General features: G+C 34.7%; 1 protein-coding gene across 2 annotated transcripts in view; it reads left to right on the forward strand.

The window, feature by feature from the left end:
- LOC144958903 (uncharacterized) overlaps positions 1–25,701 on the forward strand; it is a 55,951-nt gene that overhangs the window by 25,555 nt on the left and 4,695 nt on the right. Inside the window, exons 8-22 of one of the 2 annotated variants that reach the window (XM_078891191.1) lie at positions 1,961–2,476; positions 3,763–4,052; positions 4,576–4,760; positions 7,660–7,757; positions 8,549–8,687; positions 9,692–10,447; positions 12,634–12,886; positions 13,337–13,502; positions 14,453–14,604; positions 15,242–15,317; positions 15,686–15,754; positions 17,360–18,040; positions 18,444–21,026; positions 23,888–23,937; positions 24,123–24,167. In XM_078891191.1, coding sequence (XP_078747317.1) covers positions 1,961–2,476; positions 3,763–4,052; positions 4,576–4,760; positions 7,660–7,757; positions 8,549–8,687; positions 9,692–10,447; positions 12,634–12,886; positions 13,337–13,502; positions 14,453–14,604; positions 15,242–15,317; positions 15,686–15,754; positions 17,360–18,040; positions 18,444–21,026; positions 23,888–23,937; positions 24,123–24,167 — 6,059 coding nt within the window. The remainder of the gene's footprint in view (positions 1–1,960; positions 2,477–3,762; positions 4,053–4,575; positions 4,761–7,659; positions 7,758–8,548; positions 8,688–9,691; positions 10,448–12,633; positions 12,887–13,336; positions 13,503–14,452; positions 14,605–15,241; positions 15,318–15,685; positions 15,755–17,359; positions 18,041–18,443; positions 21,027–23,887; positions 23,938–24,122; positions 24,168–25,701) is intronic. The other variant, XM_078891200.1, reaches the window with a different exon arrangement.

Here is a 25,701-nt window from a genome sequence, read left to right on the forward strand (position 1 = left end):
ACACACACACACACTCTCTCTCTCTCTCTCTCTCTCTCTCTCTCTCTCTCTCTCTCTCTCTCTCTCTCTCTCTCTCTCTCTCTCTCTCTCTCTCTCTCTCTCAAGTGCATAACAAACCTCTCGTTCATTCGTTTACAACCAATACTCAGTCTAGCTCAACAGTTCAGTTCATATAGAAACCTCATCGCTTTTTCATTTTGCATCATGTTACGAAGGGGTGACAAATTCTAACTATAAAAATTCACATTAATATTACTGTTACCATCTTGTTCGAGCTGCTGATTTTGCATGTCGTACAATTATAGTCTTTCTAGGCATACTTGTTGCGTACATGTCGGTACTTTTCACAAATGAAGAAAAATGCAGTTGAAAACACTCCAGGAAGAAATAATATCACAAACAGAACAACAATGTTTACATACGATGCATGCGAAGGGAGGTCAAAGCATGAACTTTGACTCGCCCGCTAACCACTTAGAAAGCAATATCAGGTCATGTTATCATCGACTTATTTTGATTAGCCAATGAGAACAGCGCTAGCGAGGCAAAGGTCACAACAATCACTCACGATTTTACTACAATCGAGTCAACCCCTCGCAATTGGGTCAGAGAAGGGTTTTTTGGAAAAGCTCTTGACAAAATATAGATAAACCGATGACCTTGACAGTGGGCATTTCGTATAGAACAAAAATAGACGAAACTATCGATACCAAACTTGCCTATTATTATCGATGTTTTATGCTCATATTTGCCTAATGTTTATATGGCTTTTTCGTTGTCAAGCCAGGCTGTAACAATATTTTTACTGACCCCATTGGACTTCAAGAGGTCAGTTTGGACCTAAACTGACCCACCTGAGAGTCAACATGCGATTTTCATGTAGCAAAGGTTTCAAACTTTTCAAAAAATTAAAAAAATATCAAAACCGATTTTTTACTCGGTTTTTGACAATCGAGGACCTGCCCATCCCCTTAAGCAAGTCACCTCGCCCTACCTCAATTTGCGGTGATGAACTGCGGTTGACGCCCGGGTCATTCCAGTGACAAATTTCCCCTTTGAGATGAATAAAGGGAATTTTATTTTATTTTATTTTATTATTATTATTATTATTATTATTATTATTATTATTATTATTAATGTTTTTGTTGTTGCTGATGTCATCATCATCATCATTAATTGATAATTTTTAAAGATGCTCAGGATAGAAGAAGGATGGAAACTGTCTGTGGCCAGGGTGAAAAAGGCAATGATGATGAAAGATGTATATTTATATTGACTCATGATTTGTCATGATTGTTATTGTGATTTACATTAGTCGCTCATGACTCATGAAGTCGATTTATTTGGGATGCTTCGTTGGTGGAGTGTGACATAAAAGTGGTCTAGCTAAACTAAACTTCCATATTGGTCCTCCAATAGTAATATTTTTTAAAAGCAAGATTGACTTAGAGCTGATGGAAAGTCAAGTAATTTGCCATAGACTAGAGCACTATTTGGAGATAAACAAGTAATGCTGTCTACACAAGGTTGCTGATTTTCTGTATATTTATGGAATTCAGTATTTTGTATTAACCCAATCACCAGGTGAACAGAAATAAAAACAAGTACGTAATCTCTTTTTCCTGGAGTTCAGTGTTCAGTAAATTTTTTCCTCATGAATTGGCAACGCTGCGTCTAGTTTAATCATTCAGAAATAAATTTGGCTCTGAATCTTCCCTCACGTAATATTTGGATTTTGTAGTTTGTCTTTTTCTTTTCATCAAAGTCAAAGCTGCCCTTAAACTTAAACCTTTTAGTCCTTGTTGTTCTCATTCCTCAAATCTTATTATTTATCCCCATTGTTCTTCCCTTGTATTAGTTTTTGATTTATTAGTTTCAAGAGTACAGACTACTTAAGTTTTGGCAAAATAATTTCCTTTTTGGTGTCTTTTTGTTATACTGTAAATTTTTATTTCTACAGGATCCTCAGTCTTTCAAGGTGGAAATTGTTACATCACAGAAACCACACCAGAGGGAATGTTCTATGCTCAACTTGTATCAGAGGAAGATCAATTACAAAGTTTGTCTGACAGTTTAGATGCCTTACTTGCTACAGAGCACACTGAGCCAGACACTGTTGAAGTGGGCAATATGTTATGTGCCAAATTCACTGAAGATGACGTTTGGTACAGGGCATCTGTTGAAGAAGTGGATGGTGACAATTTCACAGTTAGATTTGTAGATTACGGAAATACAGATAGCCTCAGTAAAAACAGATTGGCATCATTACCGGATGAATTGAGTACAATCTCCATTCCAGCATTTGCTTACAAATGTAAGTTATCGAGCCCTTTGTCATCAGTCGAGGAATTTAAAGGAGCTGTCCTTGATAAGGTGGTCTCCATTGAAATTGTATCCAGTGAGGAAGACAGTGTTTTCAGTGTAAATGTTACACACGATGGTCAACCAATTGGGGTCAACGAAGCAACTGCTGAAGGTAATTATCTTTATTTTATTTATACTAATATAATGATTATTAGTATTAGGTTTACTTATTTGCTCCATTTCAACAGGGCTTACAGCTCATTTACCATATTTCATCTATTAAAGTATTTTCACCTTTATGAAGTTTAATGAGTTTCATGTTTATTTGCATGGAGGAAAGTATATATATTTACAACAAATTTAAAATTGTCATGTATTTGTGAACACCTATGTAATATGTAAGGTTGACAACTGTTTATGAAGGACACCCAGCGGTCTAGATTTTTTTTTCCCCTTCTCCTTATCGCGTACAAGGTGGACATTTGTTAAAATGCACAGGCAGAGGACATCATTACGGATCATAAAGCAGACACCATCAGATTTACTACTGTTGTCGCTTACCCAGTTTACTGTCCCTAGACAAAGTTGACAGATTTAAATCCTTTGTCCTTTGTTTAGACTAATGGATAGTGGGGCAATTTGTATGTTTAGCAAAGTCTAAATCACACCGTGTTGACTATACTTTTTATCATTCACTTGTCTTTCCTTTGTTTGTGTTTCATGATTGCTGTTGTAATCTCATTAGCACCTTTTAATTGTTCCTCAATCTGATAAACTTTTGACACACGTTGACAATTTTAAAGAAAAATACATTACATGGACATTACATGCAAATAAAATTAATGATACGATGAAAATATCAAGAAAAATGAATTAAATTTATTTTTTAAGATGCATTACAATAACGATATAAAATTAATAACAAGATAAAATAACTATAAGGTAAAAATACCAAGAAATAAAGTTTAAAAGGAAAAAAATAAAGACATAATACCAGGAATTTTTTGTATTGAGACGTGCATAAAATAAGTGAAGAAATAAAATCAATTGACACATGAAAGAAACAAGAAATAAATTATAGGACGTGAGAAGAAAAAATAATGGACAAAGGAATTGTATGGGCAAATATATGCAACAAACTCTAATGATATCCTGCAACACGGACATGTGCGGTTTGTGTGTTTTTCATGTTTGTGTGTGAAAAGAAGGGGTTGTCTGTTAACTATTGAACACACCTTGTTCATCTCATTGTGTGCCCTCCAGTATTTGTGTTTCTGGTCTACCTGCAAAAATCAGGTTCATGAGTTGTCAAGATATTCCAACTATTTTACCTTTCATAACCTGTGGATAAATTTTGGATCCTTATATTTCCTGGCTTTTTTGGGGTTTTTTTTTGGGGTCTTAACAGATATATCAGTCTCTTGAGTAAAGCATCTCCATTTTCTCTTTTCTTTTCAGAACCGAGTACTATACCAGAGGAAATTGTCAAATCTGCCTCAAGTGAACGTAAAGCAGTTATCATTCCATTTGTCACCAGCCCTGGACAATTTTATGTTCAGCTTCAGGACGACGAAAATCAGCTGGACTCTATGATGAATGACTTATATGAGGACATCACAGGTCTGGCAGAAGGAGAGGGTCTTGTGTCAGGAGACCTTGCTATAGGTGATTTATGTGCAGCTCTTTATGAGGAATCTTGGTACCGTGTAAAGGTGGTCAGCTGTGGAGAGGGGGACCAAAGTGTTCAGGTATTATTTTTCTTCCTCTCCCATTTCTATTTATTGTTACAATGGTTTCCAGTGATCTGTTGCCCGAATGGTTAATTTTGACTGTATGCTTGCATAGTATTGTTTTTTGTTTTTTTTTGTATAGTGTTTTGAGATCTATTCTTCCTTTCCTTTTTTTCTCTTGCTGATGGATTATGGATTATATCAGACATAAAGTAAAATGAGTAGTGGTGGTATTAGTAGTACACTCTGGTACGGTTTTCTTGAACACGGTTTCATGATTTTGCACAGATATCTTCTCAAATGGCATGCACAGAATCATATATGCTTTGTTCTGAATTTACAGAAGGCTGAAAGGTTTTATAGAAATGATGATGGACGGTTTATTAACCCAGTGAACGAAGAATGTTTTTTAAATTAAACAAACAAAAATCAGGTGCTTTGACCATGTTACTTATTAGGAGTCTGTATTGACCTGCAATTTTATATCTTCATATTTTTTTCTTGTAAATTTGTCAATCTGGCATTTTAAATATGATTTCAGGTGTTGTATGTTGACCACGGTAACACAGAGACTGTTTCTGATCGTGCTGATTTGCGTGCACTTCCTGACAAGTATCAATCTTTGCCATTGTTTGGACATGAGGCAACTTTATCTGGTGTCAAACCAGTGGATGAAGACTGGACTGAGGAGGCAATTGAAGCATTCAGGGCTCTTGTGGAAGAAAAGTTTGTATTTATTAGTTAAAAATTCTCTCAAATCATACTTTAATTGCATATATTGAAATTAAGAGAAAAATAAGATCAAAGTTTCGACAGGGTCCTGATGGCTCAGTGGTAGAGCACTTGGCCCACAAGCAAAAGGCCAATTTTTAATCCTTGGTTAAATCAGGTATCTTTTATGTTTTTAATCCTCTGCCCAGCTGAGTCTGTTTAATGTAGTGAAGAGTCCATTGCTATTAGGCTCACTTTATCCAGAGGGTAGGGAGCAATGTTTTACTGACCATAATACTTGGATGAATTCCTCCTTCATGTGCTTTGTGGCACTAATGGACCCCCTAATTTTATATTTATATATAAATTGCATTTTAACTTAATATTGCCATGCATTACAATATTCTTTGTCGGACAATCATTTTAAAACATTTATATATGAACATAAAATTTCTTTATCTATCCCATTATTATTATTTTTTATCTGATCAGTTTCAAAATAACACTGCTTGATGAGAAGTGTTTCACGTGACTGTAAGGGTGTCTGGTATGGGGTTGAGGTGAAGACACTTTGTCTTTTCTGCCCACGTAGCCAGATCTGTTTTCCACTGAACAACAGACGTCTGCCTTGAAATATATGAAACTATTATTATTATTATTATAATTATTATTTCATATAGCACCAGTATCCACAAATAGAGCTCAGAGGTGCTTTACAATAGTTTTTTTAGTATCACACATGTTCATTCATTCGACTATAAAATCACTACAACAATCACACACATATCTTGTACGAAATTCACATAGAATCACGATAAGCAGAATGAAAAGGATTGGTTTTTAGATGCTGTTTGAAGACTGGTAGACTTTCACATTGTCGGGTTTTAGGTGGTAAAGAATTCATTACGATTGGAGTGGAAAATGCAAAACCACGCTCAGCAAACTTTGTTCTTGGGATGTTTTTCTCCAGTAGCGAAGAACTGCCGGATCGCAGAGATCCTATATATTGTGAGTCTTGTTTTCCGCCATGTTTCTTCCACTTCTCGTCTCATCTGCTTTGACAACCGAATTTCCTCAGTGAACCATGATGTGTCTGGTCTTATGGTTATAACTTTGGTTGACAACGAGCATGGTGATCAAGAAGTTCAGACATAATTTTGTTAATAGAAACTTTGTCACCTGCTGTTTATGCACGTTCAACTTTGGTGATAAGACCTGATGTAATAAGGTCATTAAAAAATGTCTCAATATCTAATGACTTATATTTTTGATATGTTTCTGTCTTTTTTGTGGGTTTAGGTTTTTCCAAATTCAATTCAAATATACAGATTGATGATCTGATATGTGTTTTTTTTTTGTACGTGGGTGTTATTCAACAAAGTGTCATCACAGTGTTTAATTATGAGGTGTAACGTGTTTCCCTTTTCATGTGTTCGTTCTGTGATGAGTTGGACATAGTTCTGTGCCTCAATTATATTGAGAAAATCTAATGCATTGTTATCTGACTCGTCATTCACATGGATGTAAAGATTGTCTTTTGTTGACAGATCGGTGAAATACTGTTCAAATTCTGTCAAAAACTGTCTTGTTGTTTTGTTTTGTTTTTGTTAGATGGTGTTGGGTGATAAATAAGAGCAAAGTTAAGTTTCATGTTTTTATATTTTAGTTGGCATTTGATGGTTTCGAAGGTCGATGGCTTAGTTGTTACTTTTATTTTCTGTAAGGCAATATTTTCCTTGTGAACTATCATTAACCCACTGCCTTCTCGACCTTTCCGGCTTTACTTGATTACATTGTACCCAGCAGGTTTTATTTTATTAGTGATGTAGTCACAATTTTCATTTTTTAGCCATGTCCCTGTTATGAATAATAAGTCATAGTCATGTCCAAAATGTGCCATAAACTAGTCATCTTTTTTATTACATACTGCTTGAGTTAAATAAGCCACATTTCATTAGATTTGACACTTTAATTTTACTAAGTGTTTCTCACACATTGACATTGTATTATAGATAGTATGAAATTGACGTCACCCTGGTCTTTATTATTGCTTTTTGCCATCTCCGTTTATGAGTAATTCTCACTCAAATGTATTAACCAGACTATAAACGTTCAAGGTTACACATAGTTTTGTGTGTTGGTCCGTTATACTTCCGGATGGCAATGTTGTGAACTTCTTAGCCAAGTGCATACTATCTATACTGTGTGTTGTTGCTGTTGGTGTGTGAACTGTTACTCAGCAATGTGGAGTGACAAGGTGAATGGTGATATGAATTGTTTTTGTCATTGGAAATTATTTTGATGATGAAAGTGAGTTACCGAAGGGTGCGTTGTTGGTCACTGTGTTGTTTACTTGTATTGTCTGTGTTGGTGGGGGTCTTGGAGGGTAGTGACGAGGGTTAGGCGGATGATCAGTTTTCACCATAAATGGTCTTTGCTTGCGTCTTCCACCTTTTTTGGTTTCTATAAATATGTTGGTGAAAACAGTGTTTAAAAACAGTTCACGGCAAATATTTGCTTGGCATAAAAATTGAGTCGCGAATAAAAAATATTAAATTGAATGTAATAACAGGGCCTGGTGAGAGCTTATTATGTCGATAAAATCCATTTTAGATATTCAGAAATAACGTAAAATCACTAAAAAATCCTGTTAGAAACTGACAAAAGTTATATGAAATGAAAGAGTACGGTGTCACAAATACAGCAATATAAAAAGTCCAGAATAAAAATACACCAGTAAAAATTAGAAAATGTACATATATTGTGGAGCAACAAAAACACAGCCTCTTAGGCTACTACACACAACATACTATGTGTTGATGTGGTAACTTTGTCATCGTGTGCTAAACACCTGTATTTTTTTTTAAATGTCCAATAATTTTTTATGCTCAGTTGTGCATTTTGTGTTTTTCAGATCATTATTGGCTGATTTACTTGATGTAAATGACAAGCCATGGGTGGTTCATCTCCTTGATATGGGAACCCCTGTTCAAGACACCCTTGTAGCCAAAGGTAGATTTTGACATTGATGATTTATTAATTTATAATTTATTTATTAAGTACTAAAATCAACATTCAATATTCTAAAGTTTTTATGCGATTTATGTGTTCCTATTGGTTTGACACTCACCTTGTGACCTGTAGGTCCATGGTTCACTGAGGGCTGCAAAGATTCACCTTGGCTTGTCTTTAATTTAACACTTCCCTCCACTTCCTTACTTTCAAAGTAGAAATGAATGTGGCTCATTTTTTATGATATTGTATATCTATTTCAACGAAATTAGTATATGATATTTATTAGATTTGTAAACTTTGAAGTTTAGTGAAAAATTCTTTAGTGTGGCAATCTGTAATTTCACTCTTCATCTTCATGTGACATATTGTAACCTTAACCTTTGGGAGGATCACTACAGTAGTTCGTGATTACAGCCAAAATCTAACATGATATAAATAAACATGTGACACACAGAGACTTCATTTGTGGTCCATTGTCTCAAAGCTGTATAAGGTTGGGATGAACTAAGTGCTGGAAATAGAATTTGTAGCTACAAACATGAAACAAGGTTTTAATACAAATTTCTATTCATTGTGATTGAGAATGAATACATTGTCATACTTTGCAACAGCAACAAAAAGTTGAATTTCATATTTTCTTATTTTAATTCTAAGTTTGAGTCTACTTCACCTTTACATAATGCATTAACAGAAGTTTGGTCACATATAAGAGACAGTCTCTCAGTGTGTTTTAAAAGAAAAAATTTTAATTACTTTTTTAACTTTTTTTTTTTTTTTTTGTCTTACAGGCTACGCAGTCGCCACAGGTAGCTTCAACATTAGTAAATCAACAAAGCAGGTCTTTTCTGAAACCGATGAGAGTAGTTTGATAGTGACAGAGGCTTTTGTACCTAATGAGAGTGACAAGATCTGGAAAAATAAGATAGGGTATGGTTTTTATTCTTTAATGAAAGTGTGAGCATTAATTTTTTTAATGAAATAGTGTTTCCGTCTTTTTTCCTTGCTTGTAAAGTACATTTACCCAATTTTTAAATGTAATAAGAACCCAATACTTGGAATATAAAGTTTTAAAATATCTATTTTTGATAGATTAATCCTTTAACAAAATGTTCTACTTAAGTGGAACTACATTATGTTGCATGAGCGAAACTTCGGGGTTACATCAATCAAAACAGCTACCTGCTGAATTGCAAATTGTCAGTGGTTGCATATAGCTCTGGGGCTGATATTCCAATTTAATTACTTATTAATCTCTCTCTCTCTCTCTCTCTCTCTCTCTCTCTCTCTCTCTCTCTCTCTCTCTCTCTCTCTCTCTCTCTCTCTCTCTCTCTCTCTTTTTTTTTTTTTTTTTCTTTCTTTCTTTCTTTCTTCCTTCCTTTCTTTCTTTCTTTCTTTCTTTTTTTCTTTCTTTCTTTCTTTCTTTCTTTCTACATTTAAATCTTCAGATTTTGACACTCAAACTTTATTTTTGAAAGCTTTCAAACATAATGACAGTAATGATTACGAAGTTTTTGACCATTCATTTTATGTTGATATGAGATGTACTGTAAAGTTTTGAATCAAAACAATTTTATTGCTCAGTTACTGGTATTGATTCAAAATAAAGGCTGAAGCACTTAACATTTCCAATTATGTTTGATGAGAATTTTTGTCTGGTATTTAGATGGATATTTTTTTTTTTTGTCTGTTTGGGGGAAAAAACCTACATTATTTCATTCACGCTTTTAAGCAATGTTTTGTATGTGGTTGTTGTGGAACAGATTGGATCATGGAGCTGCACATCTTGTTTACAAAGTCACAGGTTTTTTTCATCATCATTGTTTTAGAAATTTACATGTTTTTTAAATGCCATCCTTTGGCACCTTTGTCTCTCACTTGCTCTCTCTGATAGATTATTAGAGATGAAATTGATATCTTTTATTTCTTTGCAGATGCATATCGGACAAAGTAGAAGAGTTGAAGGAAGTTAAAGCATTTGTAAGTCATGCTGATAACCCATCCCAAATATGGTGTCAATTGGCTTCGTCATCTGATGAATTGGAGGAACTTGCAGATAGAATGGAGACTCTGTACTCTACTCCACAGGATTCTGATAATATCATTGGCGATATCAGCAATGGTGCCCTGGTTGTGGGTTTATTTGAGGATGATGGATCTCGTTACAGATCTGTGGTGGTTTCTAAAAATTCTGACAATGACAAGGTTTTACTTAGATTCATTGATTATGGTAATTGTGGCTTGTGTTCTAGGGATCAAATTTTTAATATTAGGGAAGAATTGTGCAATCAACCCATTCTCTCTTTTAGTTGTTGTCTCGACAAAATTCAACCATTAGAAGAGGAGTGGTCATCAGAAGTTTGCAATAGATTTGTAGAACTGACCACAGATCAAGAATTGCTTTTGACTCTAGTTGGAAGAAAGCAAGACGGAACAGCACTAATTGATTTGATAGTACCAGAAACTGGCAAGTCTTTGTCAGAGGTTTTGATTGAGGAGGGACTAGTCAACAAAAGTCTGGATATTGACTCTAGTTTGCCTGTGGCAAGACATGAAACAGATAAGTGTGATGAGTCAGAGTGTTTAGAGATAACTCAACCAATCATGGAATCTACAGCCATGGTGGATGAAGCTACATCGAACAATTACCAAGATTATTCCTTTGGATACGCTGATGATGGATATTATAGGTAAGTTTAAGATTTTGATGTGGTTTTCTAAAACTTTGACTTTGACTTATTGGCATCTGTCCTCAAGAACACATCCTCTCCAAGTTATTATTGTCTTGAGCTGTGATGGCAGCCTCCCTCCATGTCCTGAGCCCTATGTTCTAGCATTCTCATTCAGTGGTCCTTCATTTCTCTCATGGTCTTTCCCGACCATCCACAAAAAAAGCTTTTTTGGATGCTTTCATTAAATATTAAAAACAGTAATCTATGACAGTACAGTGGTGCCTACCTTACATAGAAAGTGCTTATTTTTGTCCATTGTATGCATTTGGCTGAAGATAAGCATTTTTATATTTCTATTATTTAAGCATTTTAGCAATCAAACAAATCACTCTTTTAGTGTACTTAAACACTATTATCTATGTCTGGATACAGAAGTTCATACGAGGGCTCTTTCATAATTAACCGAAAAATGCCTGTAAAATCCGCGTTTTTTATGCTATCAACAAAATTCTTGCACGTGTTCATACCTTGACTCGTCCTTCATTTCTCTACGTAACAGCCAAGTCTGTCGACACACTTCTGCCAACGCCGCACCATGGAATAGATACCCTCTCGGAAGAAATTTCCGTCAAGGTTTTGTAGCCATTTCCGCACATGGTCAACAAGCTCTTCATCGACACCAAAGCGCTATCCTGCCAGCTCACGTTTCAGTGGCCCAAAGAAGTGATAATCAGATGGTGCGAGGTCTGGACTGTGTGGTGGGTGTGGCAAAATCTCCCATCCATATTTCTCTTGCCAACCTTGCGTCACTCGTGCTGTGTGGGGTGTAGCGTTGTCGTGTTGCAAAATGACCCCGTTGGTCAACTGCCCTGGGCGCTTTCTGCGAATGGCCTCCCTAAGCTTGTCAAGAGTTTGGCAGTACCTTGCAGCATTGATTGTTTCTCCAGGTTGTAAGGTTTCGAACAGAATAACACCACGACTGTCCCAGAAAACAGTTCCCCTTATTTTCTTTGCTGACCGCATGACTTTGAATTTCTTCGCGACAGGTGAGGATGGATGTTTCCATGTCATCGAATCTTGCTTTGTTTCTGGGGTGCAATGGTGCAACCAAGTCTCATCACCGGTGACTATGCTGTCAAGAAAAGTCACATCGTACCCTAGAAAGTCTCCGCCGGCGTTGGCAGTATGCCCGTGAACCCTGCGTGAGCTCTTGCTTCTTCTCAAAAGTTCCCTGCAGATGTCCAATCTTTGTTCTTTATGATTGTCTGACAATTGCTTAGGAACCCATCTTGCGCCGACTTTTCTGTAGCCAAGTTCATCAAATACAATTCTATGGGCAGAAGTTTCCGAAATTTCAAGAATGCTTGCGATTTCATGAAGTTTCAACCTCCTGTCTTGACGAATAAGCTCATCAACTCGCTTCACATTGTCTTCTGACGTCGCAGTTATCGAACGCCCTCTCCCTTCCCTGTCTGTCAAGTCTGAATGGCCGACTTCAAACAAATTACACCAGTGATAGACTTGTGTACAGCTTATAACATGCTCACCATATACACTCTGAAGTTCTTTATGAATTTCGGTAGGATTCAGACTTTTGGCGTTCAAAAAACGTATGACAGCTCTGATTTCCTCCTTTGACCAAGTTTCAAGGTGGGCCGCCATCTTTAAAATCGTCTAGAAATTCATTGTGCAAAATGATGCACTTCATAATTTCTGGGAATATCCGTAAGGAAATAAGAAATATCATGTCGTTTACAGAATTAAAAAATTTCCACTGGTTGCTGAGCAATGGGCATTTTTCGGTTATTTCTGAAAGAGCCCTCGTATGATATAGTATAGTAGTTCAATATAATATTATATGGTATATGGATGGGTAAAGTCATGCCATATTTATACATGGATTCTGGTAGTCGATACTATTTTCTTTAGTCTATAAAAAGAAAAATTTATTCATTGATTTAAATACCAATCTTAATATTGCTGATATTATGGCCTAATTGCCCATTATCAGATTTAGCACTTTTTATAATTTTTGAAGGATGGTATGCATTTGATCAAAATCTTACTCATTTTGGCTCTCCATTGTGCACATATACATGGGCTAGGGTTGGCAGCACTGATAGTATATTTAGTTGCACTGTTATCCATCATCTCATAAAGTGTCATCCTTATTTCTATTAATTTTTATGTATCTTCATTTTAAGGAACATTGAGTTGAACCTTCATTCGAGTTATGCCATAACAGTCTGTAATGATGAGCTTCCCAATGCCTTCTGTGTCCAACTGAAAGAGTTGGAAGGTCAGCTTTCAACTCTGACTGCGGAGATACAGGAATATGTGGACAGTCATGTTGACAATGATTACTCACCCAAAATTGGCGACCCTTGTCTGGTACAGCATGAAAATGAATGGCAAAGGGCTCTCATTAGAATGGATTGCAATGATATGTCCTACTTCGTAAGTTAAAAAATAAATAAACTTTTTATCTTTTTTGTTTTTGTATTTAAAATTGTTTTTTAGATAAGTGTTTAAATTTATTTTGTTTTGTCCCAGATCTCAAATGCTTCAAATAAGTATGCTATTATATAAAGGAGTTAAGGAATACTTTCCTCCATATTCAAGTGATTACTGCTTGGTTATTGGAGTAGAGGAATGACAACAGAAAGATGAAAAGAACATGGGATTAAACTGTACAAATATAGCGACAGCTCTCTCTCTCTCTCTCTCTCTCTCTCTCTCTCTCTCTCTCTCTCTCTCTCTCTCTCTCTCTCTCTCTCTCTCTCTCTCTCTCTCTCTCTCTCTTCTTTAAAAAAAAAAAATTACATTTGGTTTCATTGCAGAACATACATGAAAATTTGTTTTAACCTGAAAATTTTTAATTAATATTTTTTTTCCGGATTTGTTCAGGTTTATGCTGTAGACATTGGTTGGGAGCTGTCTATAAAACGAGACAAAATGCGATCAATGCCGACCCAGTTTCTTGATCTTCCTGGACAAGCCATCCACTGTTATCTAGCTGGTGTTGTCTCTCTGGAGCCTGAATGGTCACTTGAGGCAATTGATTTCTTCACTGGTAATGGTTCCCTTGAATTGGTGAAAATGTTATAAAAGTGTCTTTTTGTCACCAATCTATTAAAATATTTTTATTTCCATATCCCTCAAGCCTCACAAAACCCCTTGCCTTCTTTTTAAAAATATATAGATAAACAAAACAAAGCCACTTCTATTTTAAGCTATAACATTTTTTTCTCTTTTGAAAGATTGGTATTCATCAAATTTATACTGAATTTACAGCTATTCTGATAGCTGAGAGATTGGCGCAATAGACTGGTTAACACTTGTTTGAAAAAGGCTCAATCAAATTTGAAAAGATTAAAATGTTTTAAAATCTTTCTAAGCTATTAAAATTCGTGTCTTGAATGCTGTTCTTGATATATCATTTACCATGCTAATTAATCACACTGATGAAATGTTTTAAATCTTACATTTATAATTTCATTTATTTGAAATGATACAAGACTGAAGGTAGTTATGTGGCAGTAATAAGTAATAGTTTTAAAGCCAGGTACTAATCAATATTGCTTTCCTTTCAAATTTGAACGTTACTTCAGTCAAATGGCATTAAGCAAGATTAATGACTCAGTGGGTGACAATGATTGTTAATCGTGCCCTCAGCGTTGTGTTCTTGAATGAGGCTTTTTAGACTGATAATGATAAACTCATTTGAGCTCCCTGGAGGGTTTTAGGTAGTAATGGACATTTTAAAAGTCAAGATATAAAAATGGAGCCATGAGATGCCATCTGTGCTTTGGGAAATGAAAATTTAGTTCCATAAAACATTTACTGGAAATAAATGAAGTGCTAAGTATAATGAACTTATATGATAGACCCACTTTTTTGTTGTTGTATGTTTGCTGTTTTGTTTTTGTTTTTCAGGTTTTAGAATTTGAACATGATACATTGTGTGTTTTTGAGTGTATAAATTAAATGACATTCAAACACAACAATTTACTATTTCCTTAGATTATATAAAAGATCATGATCATCACATCAATGTGTTAGAGAGCGCTGAGGATGGAAAGTATGGTGTTTCCATGACAACGATGCAGGATTCCTCCACAGAATATGCAGGTGCCTCCCTCAACCAATTGATGGTGGATTTGGGTTATTCAGACGTGAGTGACAATTTTATCTTGATTTAATTATCAACATGGTAACCAATCTTGAACTATTACCAGGACTTTACTTTTTGCATGGAAACTAATAATTAGTTTTAGGCTCTAGCAGGGTTTAGTCATCATCATTTTCTCTCTCTCTCTCTCTCTCTCTCTCTCTCTCTCTCTCTCTCTCTCTCTCTCCTCTCTCTCTCTCTCTCTCTCTCTCTTCTCTCTCTCTCTCTCTCTCTCTCTCTCTCTCTCTCTTCTCTCTCTCTCTCTCTCTCTCTCTCTCTCTCTCTCTCTCTCTCTCTCTCTCTCTCTCTCTCTCTCTCTCTCTCTCTCTCTATCTTTCTCTCTCTTTTATTATTATTATTATTATTATTATTATTATTATTATCATCATCATCATCATATTTATTATTACACAGAATAAACACGCTCTAGTTGCATATCATTATTCAAACACAGAAGGTGTTCATCATTAAGTTGCTGGTGTGTGTTAGTTATGGCTTTAATTTTGAGCTGGGCCTATCAATCAAAATATATTTTCATCCGTTTTGACAATTTGTTGCTATCATTCTTGTTTGATTTATTTTACCAAGTCTTGATCTTTCGTGTAGTTAATAAACAAATATTTTTTGTCCAAAATGAATAGGTTGTGCCTGGGTCAAACCTTGAAGTGCAGTACGATATGGAGAGGACCTTAGACTCTGACATGCTTGATGAATTAGGTATGTCTTGTTTTTATTTGTGTTTTTTTGTTGTTTATTTTTTTACATTTTTTGTTTTGTTCAATATGCCTTCCTTTATTTTAACCCAGTCTTTTAACTCTGCAGCATCTTTTTATTTTTTTTTACTTTTTGTGTTCATTTCAATCCAATATTCTAATCGAAATTCAAATGAAATTTCAAATCCTCATCCCCCATTTTTATAATGAAATGATCAATCTTAAGGGAATGATTATGATGATATTAATAGTTTGTTGTTTTGTATGTCACTGAAAATGTTAAGTTAAATACTAACATTAATCTAAAAAATAGAAAAGAAAATTAATACATTAACACAACAAAACAACATCAAACTGTTTGATTTGTTACAGAGGAATCTTTCAAAGGAGTTGAGACTGAGAAAAATATGGAAAACAAAGAGAAATCAAGTGAAACAGACGGTATGTAATTGTAATGTCATTTATCCCATGCCACTTAGCTCGAACAGAGAGAAATGAATGGCATTGCTAGAAGAGTATGCCAAATTTGTATGGAAGAGCATTGCATTTAAATCATTTTTATACTTTTTCCATTCTCAAGTGTATCTTTATTACTACCTTATTTCCTTCATTCCACTCTAATATTATTATTTTATTGTCAAATGGACTCAGATTTGTTAGATGTTATACAATGTTAATGGAATTAAATTATGAAAAGCTCAATTCTGGTAAACAACTCCGTCCAAGTAAAGAATGCAGGGATGTGCTGTCTAAATATTTGTGGTCATAAAAGAAAGAAGCAATTGTTTTCAAGAAAAGCCCCTTTTAAATTAGAGAATGAATAACTTTATTTTTCAGCTGTATATATATTTGTTTAGTGGATGAAATGAATATATAATGATATATGTACATTACCTGGACAGTTTAAGTGACCAGTTATGTAAACCTTTGTGTCAGTTCTTTGTCCTTTTCCGTATTATCCCAATAAGCACACTCAACCCTTATAACATCTTTTTCTTCTTCTTCACAAATTAAAGTAGCATGTACGTTTCGTCAATCATTGATGAGCTAATATCAAGTCAGATTTTTTTTGGTTACTTCATGTTGACCCTGTTGAAGTACTTTGATCAATTTATGTTGAGGTTTGCTAATAAGGTCAAGGTCATAGGCTGGTTTCAGTTGATAACTCATTATGTCAAATAAGAGGACCTTTTTGACTCAAACATCAAGCGCATGATGGCTTTAATAGGGATAACACATTTTATATGTTTTAAGATAATGTAAGATGTACAAATCAAGGAAAGTTGTCCTTTCTTACTTTAGAATTTGCTGTGAAAAATACAGATGTTTAATTAGTACTGTCATCCTATTTTTATCCTTACCATGCATTCTCCCCCCCCCCCCCCCCCCCCTTCCCCCTACCCCCCTTTAAAAAATTGTTTTATTCCATAACATATCTCTCAATTTGTTACTTAGTTGGTTCAGTCAATTGTTGTTGGAAATACTATAACTCATGGTGCCTTAAAATTAAATGCAGTTGAGCATTAGATATAAGATGCTCATTGAGCATTTTTTTCTTTATTGAATTCGGCCTTTTGACAAATCGTGGAGGTAAGAGCGGGACCATTATGATGAGGGAAAGAAGCAATTTATTTGATTGATACAAGTTTGCCATCTCAACTATCTTGACTTTAAGAGGAAATTTATGATCTTCATTGGATCACGTAAAAAGATGTTTGCTGAACATTTCCTTGTATAAATCTATTAATAGAGCAAACTTTGTAACATGCTTGCTCGAAATGAATTGATGGAAATAATTAATGCATGCCCCTCATTGTTTCCTCATGAATAAAGAAGATATTCATAACTCTTTGTTCTGACTGAATTTAAAAACATCTGTGCTCAACTCCATGTGAAAATAGGTAACTGCAAGGCTTGGTCTGTTTTTGGGGAGGGGTTCCACCCTCCCATTTGTCCTTTCCTTTTATGTTAATAATTTAATTTGGCTGATCACTGAGATTTACTTGAAACTATGCAGACAGTTATTTGGTGTTCTCCTTCTTGCAGCCTCTGCTAGTCAGGTTGATACTTTTGCAACTACCCAAGAGGAAGATAAATCAGCATGCAAAGCGCCGCTGGAAGTGGGCTCTCAATTCTATCAGTTTGTGCACTTGTCCAAATCAGAAACAGAGAACCGTTCTTTAGCACGGGAGGAAAAAAATTCTTCAGACGAGATGGCCCTTACCAAAAAAGACTTGGCATTCAATATTGCCTCTGCAGTTGATCGAATTGACCAAATGGGATGCATCGATCTGTTTCCTGAAGATGTTTTGTCTTTTGATCTTACCAGTGATGTGGACAGCATATTTGATGTCTCAAAGGAAATTAAATCTTTGCCCAACAAGGATAATGAAGAAGCCTCTTCCATCGATAAAATATCTAGAGCAAGCATTGCTAAACCACAAAGCAGTTGTAATGGAAACAAGAGTGACACAACCCCAACAGAAGAAAATAACTCCTTGTATTCATATACATGGTCTCAGCCTGCAAGCCCCGAGAGTTATGTGCCAACTACAGCTGTAGAGATGAATGACATTGGTAATTTTAATAATAATAATGAGGACGAAATGTCTACCTTTGACACAGATGGCATTGATAATGGGGAGAAGTCTGATATCTATGGCCAGAATGAGGAAATACCCAAATGCCTTATCAAGATGGAATTTAACAAACTAAACAATGGAACAGGTACTACATAGTTGTACATGTTGATTTGTATTTGTCCATGTTGCTTTAGCTTGATTTAGTTACAGGGTATTCCTCATTAAGGATTAAATTGTCAATTATCAATTTTATTATGTTATAATACATTTGATTTTGAATTTAAGGCTAATGGTTATTCTTAACCAAAAAAAACCCCAAAAAACAAAAACAAGATTGTAATGATTTATTGGAATTAAAATAATTTTAATATATATGCTTTTTGTAACAATAATCGTAGCTATAATTGTACTGGGCATTTTCTCCCATTTCATCAATCAGCTATTTCTAGAATATTTTTATCCAAGTTGTGTTGAAAACATTCAAAGGAATTCTTTACCTATTTTTCCTTTCCTTTTCTTTTTTTTTTTTTTTCTTTCTTTTTCATCAGTTAATGTAAATGAAGGATCCAATACACCAAATGACACTAGTGAACATGGTAATGTCAATAATGCTCTAGAGATTGATCCAAATGAAGTCGTTCAGGCACTCAGTATTACTCAAGAAGAAAAGCAGCTCTTGCCATATGAATACTACGAAAAATTAGAGAGTCAGGAAAAAACAACCTGTATCAAAGCTGTCAATGGTTCTGATGTCCATTCACATTTATATGATGTGGATTGTATTGAGAATTATTTGCAGACAGACACAAAATCAAAGGATGGAGAGACGTCCCTTGTTCACAATACTCATATTCTTACTGTATATCAGACAGGCAGCCACATAAGTGATGCCAAGATGGACGGCTCTACAATTGAAGATATTGTGGAAGATATTGCAGAAAGAGGAGATATTGGGAGAAGTCTCACAGATCAGATCTACTGCAATGGAACAGCTCTTGAAAAAGACAGAAATGAGTTTGAAAATTATCAGGATGTGAATGCCAGTGGTGGTGAGACCGTTGAAACATTTGAATCTGAGGATGCCAGTTACTTGACTCTTGATCAGACAGGCTACGTTGACATTGAGAATGAGGCAGGTTTGACAGATGGTTATCATGGGAGCCCTTCTGATGGAGTCAGTGGTCCTGATGTATTGCCATCTGATTGCACGCACAGCTTAGAAGAAGATAATAGTTTAAGAGCTATCAATAGCTATGTTAAAGACAGTGATAACAGTAAAAATCTTTATGGCGTGCAGGACTGTGAACAATTTGAGGATTCTTTTGTTGAAAATGAATATTGTGAAGTCGACAGCGTGTCATACGACATTGCTAAAGTCACGTCGAGTGGGAACTTTATAATGAGAATTTGTTATGAGGAAGATGGGGAAATACCAACTACTATAAGCTACCAACTGAATGATGTGAAGGATAGCATGGAAGAACGTGTAGAAGAAAACTTTACTGGAGTTGAGATTAGTAATCAAACAGAGTCTCCCACATATGTGGAGCATGGAATGAATATAGGTGTGATAGATAAAGATGACATTCACGATAGTGAATTATGTGTTGGAAGGAGAGAAAACTCTAATAGTTTGATTAAGTCTTCTGTCATTAAAGATATTGATGGCTACCTGGATAGAGATACTGAAAAGGATTCTGCATTAATTAACTTTGAAGAACAAGAGATTGAAGTAATGGATGTTTGTGATGGAATCACAGAACAAGAGAATGAAGAAATGGATGTTTGTGAAGGAAATGTTGGAGGCATCCCAGAAAATATTTCATCAAGTGGAGCCTTTGATGCCAAAAACAGCAGTGAAGACATCAATAGCTTTTTAAGCAATGAAATAAAATTTGGGTTGAATGATGACGATGGGAAGTCCATTGACTTGTTGGAGGTAGCAACACCTGGATCGCCTGATGGTAATTCTTTGGAAGGGTCAATGTTTGAAAGCTGTTTAGAGCCAAATAGTTCTGGCAGCTGCCAAGAAGGAATCATAAATGATCCGTGTCAGGCATCCGATGTCACAGTTGACTTGGAAGAGATTTCAGTTCAAGAAATAAACACAGAAGAATCTCTTGTTTGTGTTGATCCAAAATGTACCAGTGTTGTAGAAGCAGTATCCGCTTCGGGAGGTGAAGAGGAAAAGGAGGGAGAGGATGAAGGAGAAGATGGACACGTCACTTCAGTCAGTACATTAGATGACACATATGACAACTATGAAAGTGCTTCAGAGACTTTTGAAGACTTTGACAGAACTGATAGCTTTTATAATTCCAGTGGCTGTTTGGTAATTGATGAATCCACTGAAATGACAGACAGTTCCTTGGATAGATCCGGACTAGAGTCCTCTGACTGTGGACCAGAATCCTCATCATGTTATGATACATCCAGTCTGGTCTTCTCAGACTCTCAACTGGACTCCTCATATGCTGACACATCCAACACATCAGCATCCACTCAAACCACTGAGGTATCTGGCTATTCCATTGTAGATACTTCTACCTTCAATGACACCTCTACTTCTCAATGTGATGAGAGTGACCTAACAGCTGAAGAAGGAAGTGTCTCTTCATTGTCCTTGAATTGTGCAGTCAAACTCTCGTCTGATTCCAAATTGTACGATCAAGGAGAATCATTTACAGATATTCAGAATGTTTCAACTGAAGGCTTAGAAAAATCAAAGATATGTGAAAATCAGGGGAGCGACAACCAGGTATCTGATGTTCAACAAATTTCAACTATTTGTCCTGGTGGAGAAAATGAATATGAACAAGGTCAGGATGTTGGTAACTCTAATATTAGAACTTTAGATAATGATTTTATCTCCAGTGCAGCCGGACAAATTCCTTTAAATGAGCCTGAGCAACATAGAAATAAGACTGAAGATCATGATAGAGTGAATAAGGACAATGGTGATGCTGTTGTGATGACTTGTAGAAATGAGGTTGTCATTGATGATCAAGATGAAGAAAAAGGAGATGAAGCTCAGATGCCAGAGATGGCTGAGGCCTTTAGGAACGAACCTCTGTCGCAGTCTTTATCTTATAGAGTTGAGAGAGATGTTACAAACACTGACAAAGGGTCAAGTGAGACATTTTGATTCGTTCAGTTCTCTGCCTTAATTCACAAGTTAATTGTTATTGAATTATAAATTACTAACCCTGTTATAAGCAACAAGTCCTATTGTCTTTACTGCATCAAATGACTCATTATCTTGCATTTTAAAATCATCAAAATCTGTAAAGCTTTATCATGAAATATGTTTGCTTATTATTGCCATCATTCCCATTTTATTTTATCTTGAATATCACATAATTATTGTGGATTATTTCATTAGATTCAGCTGGTCACTTAATCCTCATGGAAGTTCTAAAGTGGCTAATTCCAATTTTTTCTACAAGAAATCAAAGAAAAATTTGTTAAAACGATATTTCACTTACCACACTCTCTCCAGTTTAAGCCCCTCTTTATCAACCATAGGAAAATCTTCACATTTGTTCCAGTTATGATACAACTAACATCATTCAGATTTCTTTTATTCATCACAAAATTTGAAGAATTTTTATTTTTTTGGTTATAGATATAATAACTTAATTCTGTGTTGTATGGCTTGTTTTGCTGAACAAAATTATGTATAGCATGTACTTATTGAGTTACGAGTTTTTAAACAATATCAATTTTTCTGTTGGATGAATATGTCGTTTATGGAAAAATCCGGAAAATGGCCGTAAGGAGATAATTAAACTACACTCTGTTAAAGGCATGTTTACATAATTTTTCAAAAATTTACAAAGCGAAAGATGGAAATCTTGCATCATAGGTTGAAACAGATTCTTAACCTCCCACTGCCTTACAGAATTAATATTTTCTGCCTTTGACAAGTTTGCTTTAGGGCATGTTTCTTTTGTCACATTTTGTTCAGATCAACCTTTGGAAATATTAGATCAATTACATTTTAGGCAATATCATTTTATTTTCTTTGTAATTGACAAGATGGTTTTATTTTATTTGAAAAATGTCCCATCCATAATCTTAAGGTCAGGATAAACTCCCTGAAATAACCCAAAACATTTTTAGGGTAAATTTATATTTTTTTTGTTTGTTTTTTTTGCCCTATATAAAACTTCAGCAATTTTTAAATTATTTTTTTTTGCATATTTTCATGTGAAAAACATTGTAACAAATCTATTATAAATATTTTATTTTAATGTTTATGAATTTGAGGTGTTAGTTTGTTTCCCTTAGTGTTATTGGGTTTTTTTTCATCATTTTCTCGGATATGTCATTTTCACTGGTTTAGCTTGCTCCACAGCTAAATCATGATTTCTCAAAAAGGTATAAAGATATCTCCATGAAATTTGGCATTCATATAGTTGATTTCCTTTCATATCTTTTGTACTAAAATAAACATCAATTTATGGATTAAGGATTTTTTAAAGATATTGTTTCCGTCCAAAAACATTTTGGAATGACATGACCATAAAAAGTAATTACCTCATTTTAATTATTTTAGTACATTATAATGATTTTATGATTTACTTTAAAACAATATTTCATTGACTTATCTTTAAAACTCTTGAGAAATCTTGATTCCAATAAATGTCATTTTGCGGCCCAGGGGCTATTTTTCCTGTATAACTCCATCATTATATACAATTTAAAACAATATTTAATTATATTTCCTATATGGAGGTTTATCCTGACCTTAATGGTGTATCACAGAATAAAACTGGAGTTGTTAATTTTTGTTTTAACATTGAATGTTGGAGATATTTTTTTTCTGATTTAGGGTTTTTTTTTGGGTTTCATTGTTTGCAATTTGCAGACCTTATATTTATTTATACTTTTCTTACAGTGAACCTCCTCCCCCTTTTATGACCATTGATGTTTTGTTATATTGTTATACAATTTTTGTTGTTGACAATTTTGATTTTATTGCATGGTGTTTATTTTTCCTGGTTTTCAGTTTATTCTGTTAAATGGTTCGGAGAATTATTTTGTTTCAGTTTCATCACTTTTTGTTATATTTAAACCAAAACTAAACATGTTAAGTTGAAATTTTGTATGAATATTGTTTCAATGAATTTTGGTCCAGATAATTAATTTGTTGTTTGCTTTTCGTTGCCATATCATCTTTCCTCCCACAATGGGCAGGGAGGTACTTACTGTGTCTTCTATCACCCTATATCTGTTTTCCAACTTACTTTCTGTCTTTGTCTTGGAATGATATTACTTGGTTTTGCCCAGGTACTGGCCGGATACCCTGGCTGATAGGGAAACAGTCAAATGTATAGTTAGTTTTGGGAGATGATATTTTTTCCCTTGTAAATCATGTCTCTGTTATGCACTGTATTATGTTTTGTTTATTTTGTTATGTATGGTTTGTAAACGTTTGAGTGTGTTCCTCTTAGTGGGGACCAGTGCTTAACGTCAGGATGAGACATTTAGGTGATGGTGTGCTCTTGGAATCTACATCTGTTTCCTATTTGAACCAATTCCCCTTTGTCTTACCTTTTCTTGGGTGCTTTAATTGTAATTCTAGAACTTTTTACTATCCCATTTTTTTTCTTCCTGTTCACTGGCACTGATATGACCTTAATGTGTTGCAAGCACCGTAAAACCCTTAAAAACAAAAAAAGCAAAACAAATCCATATCATCTTTCCTTTCTCTGGCAAAGAAATGACTGTAAAACAATCGCAAATTCTTTAAACTTTAAAAAAAAAAAAAATGACCATAAGAAAAAAAACTATAATGTAGTTTTATCCTATTTTAATCTTATGAACTTTTGGCTTGTATTCTTTTATGGGGTCGAATTTGAAGTTTGTAATAATAAACACTTTCAAAAAATACATTTCTGCTACGCTCCTGTCCCTCCTTTTTCTCCTCCTATTCATCCTTATATAATGACATCTGGATTAACTAGTATTGATCCTCTATATTTTTCAGAGGTGGATAGTGAACACTCCGGTCCAGCATCATTTCACAGTGTTGATGATGTAAGTAGTATATGTTAACTTTTAACTTGTGCTTAATTAAATTTGAATCGTATTCATTATACTAATTGTGCGACCCAAAATAATTTAATAATTTTGCCAACAGTGAAAATAAATTTTATCTTTTTAATGTGTGAACAAAGAATGATGATGATGTGTGTTGTTATATATATCTTTTTCTATTCCAGGAGGAGGAAGAGGTGATCAGAGGCAATCTAGAGGAAAGTGATCCAGTAAGTAATTAGAAGTAAAGAAAATGTATTACATATGAGACAAGGGTGTAAATTCATTTCTCTATTTTTAAAATTAGGACTTATGATATAAAGTATAAAGAGTCAGCAAACTGAGATTTGGTTATTATAAAGTTATAGTACCGTGGAACCCATGTATAACAGGTTTGGGTATAACATGATTGGGACCCGGTTATAACAGGTTCTTAAGATCCCCATTTTATCTCTCTCTTTTTGCCTTTAGTAAAATTTACCTGCTATAACACAGACTTCTAAGAGCCTAATCTAATCGGTTATAATAGGGGAATGGAAACCTACTCAACATCTCCAAATACAAAACCTTAGCCCACATTTCTATTATTCTCAGGTACACGGACAGCTAAAGGTAGAGGAGAAATAGGCTTGGCCTATTTCGTGAATACCCTGTGTGTGTGTGTGTGTGTGTGCATGTGTTTAAGCTACATACTACCATACATCATTTGCAGTGAAACATGGGCCTTGCCACAGACAGTGCGTAACACAAAACACACATACACATACAATGGTCAGTTTTGAAGAAGAAAAAAACGAGAGTCCATTTGGGTTATTTCCCTTGAAATTCAGCTATAACAGGACTGTTACAATAGGGATTTTGGGCATGTCCCACAATCACTGTTAATCGGAGGTGTCACTATCTTCTTAATAATGCATTGAAATTGTTGAGTGCTGTAAAACATCAGGAAGAAGTGCTGAGATTGCTTTTCAAGTGTGTCAACACATTAGTTTGGAAAAGAACAAAGTCTTATGATGCTTTTAAAACATATTTTTCGATGAACAATGTCTAAAATATTTTGGAAGGTGGTTCCAGAGGGTTAGGATATTTCTAGAAAAATAACGTCTTCCACATGACATGTAAAGCTCTTTTCCTGGAGTAGCACGCAGTTATCATCGGTTGATGAGTGAAGGGATTGAATCACTATAATAAATTCAATCTTGTGCAGAGATAAGTTGGTTGACATGTGTTAAAACATTTAAAGCACAATACCAGTACTTTGTATAATATTCACCCTTTTTAAGCAGAAGTGCTGCATGGTGTTTCTTAATGCACTTAAGGACTAATTTTGCAGCATTATTTTGAATTCTTTGCAGCCAGTATTATGTTCGCACTGGTGCTGTTCAAAAAGTGTTACAATTGTCAACTTTTGATAGATCCAATGACAAAATCAAGGTTTCCGTCACATCTGTATTTATGTAGTTTCTTATTTTAACAATTCTGTTAAGGTAGAATTTTAATCATTGAGATAAATATTTTATGTGCTGACCTAGTGTCATTGTAATCGAGGAAGATGCCAAGGTTTTTAGAAGAGGAATAACTTTGTGCAATCGAGCCAGTTATGTCACATTTGATTTTTTTCAATAGGCTATTGATTAAAAGTGGTGACCTAAAATGAAGTTTTTGGTCTTTTTTTCATCCAACTTTTTTTTGCAAGTTGTCATCCAATTTTTGATATCATGCATGCTCTTTAGGTGGAATCAGACATATATTTGTGTGTCGTCT

This window comes from Berghia stephanieae, chromosome 1, assembly GCF_034508935.2.
Source record: "Berghia stephanieae isolate SIO BIC M18660-M18661 chromosome 1, UCSD_Bste_1.3, whole genome shotgun sequence".
NCBI lineage: Eukaryota > Metazoa > Mollusca > Gastropoda > Nudibranchia > Aeolidiidae > Berghia > Berghia stephanieae.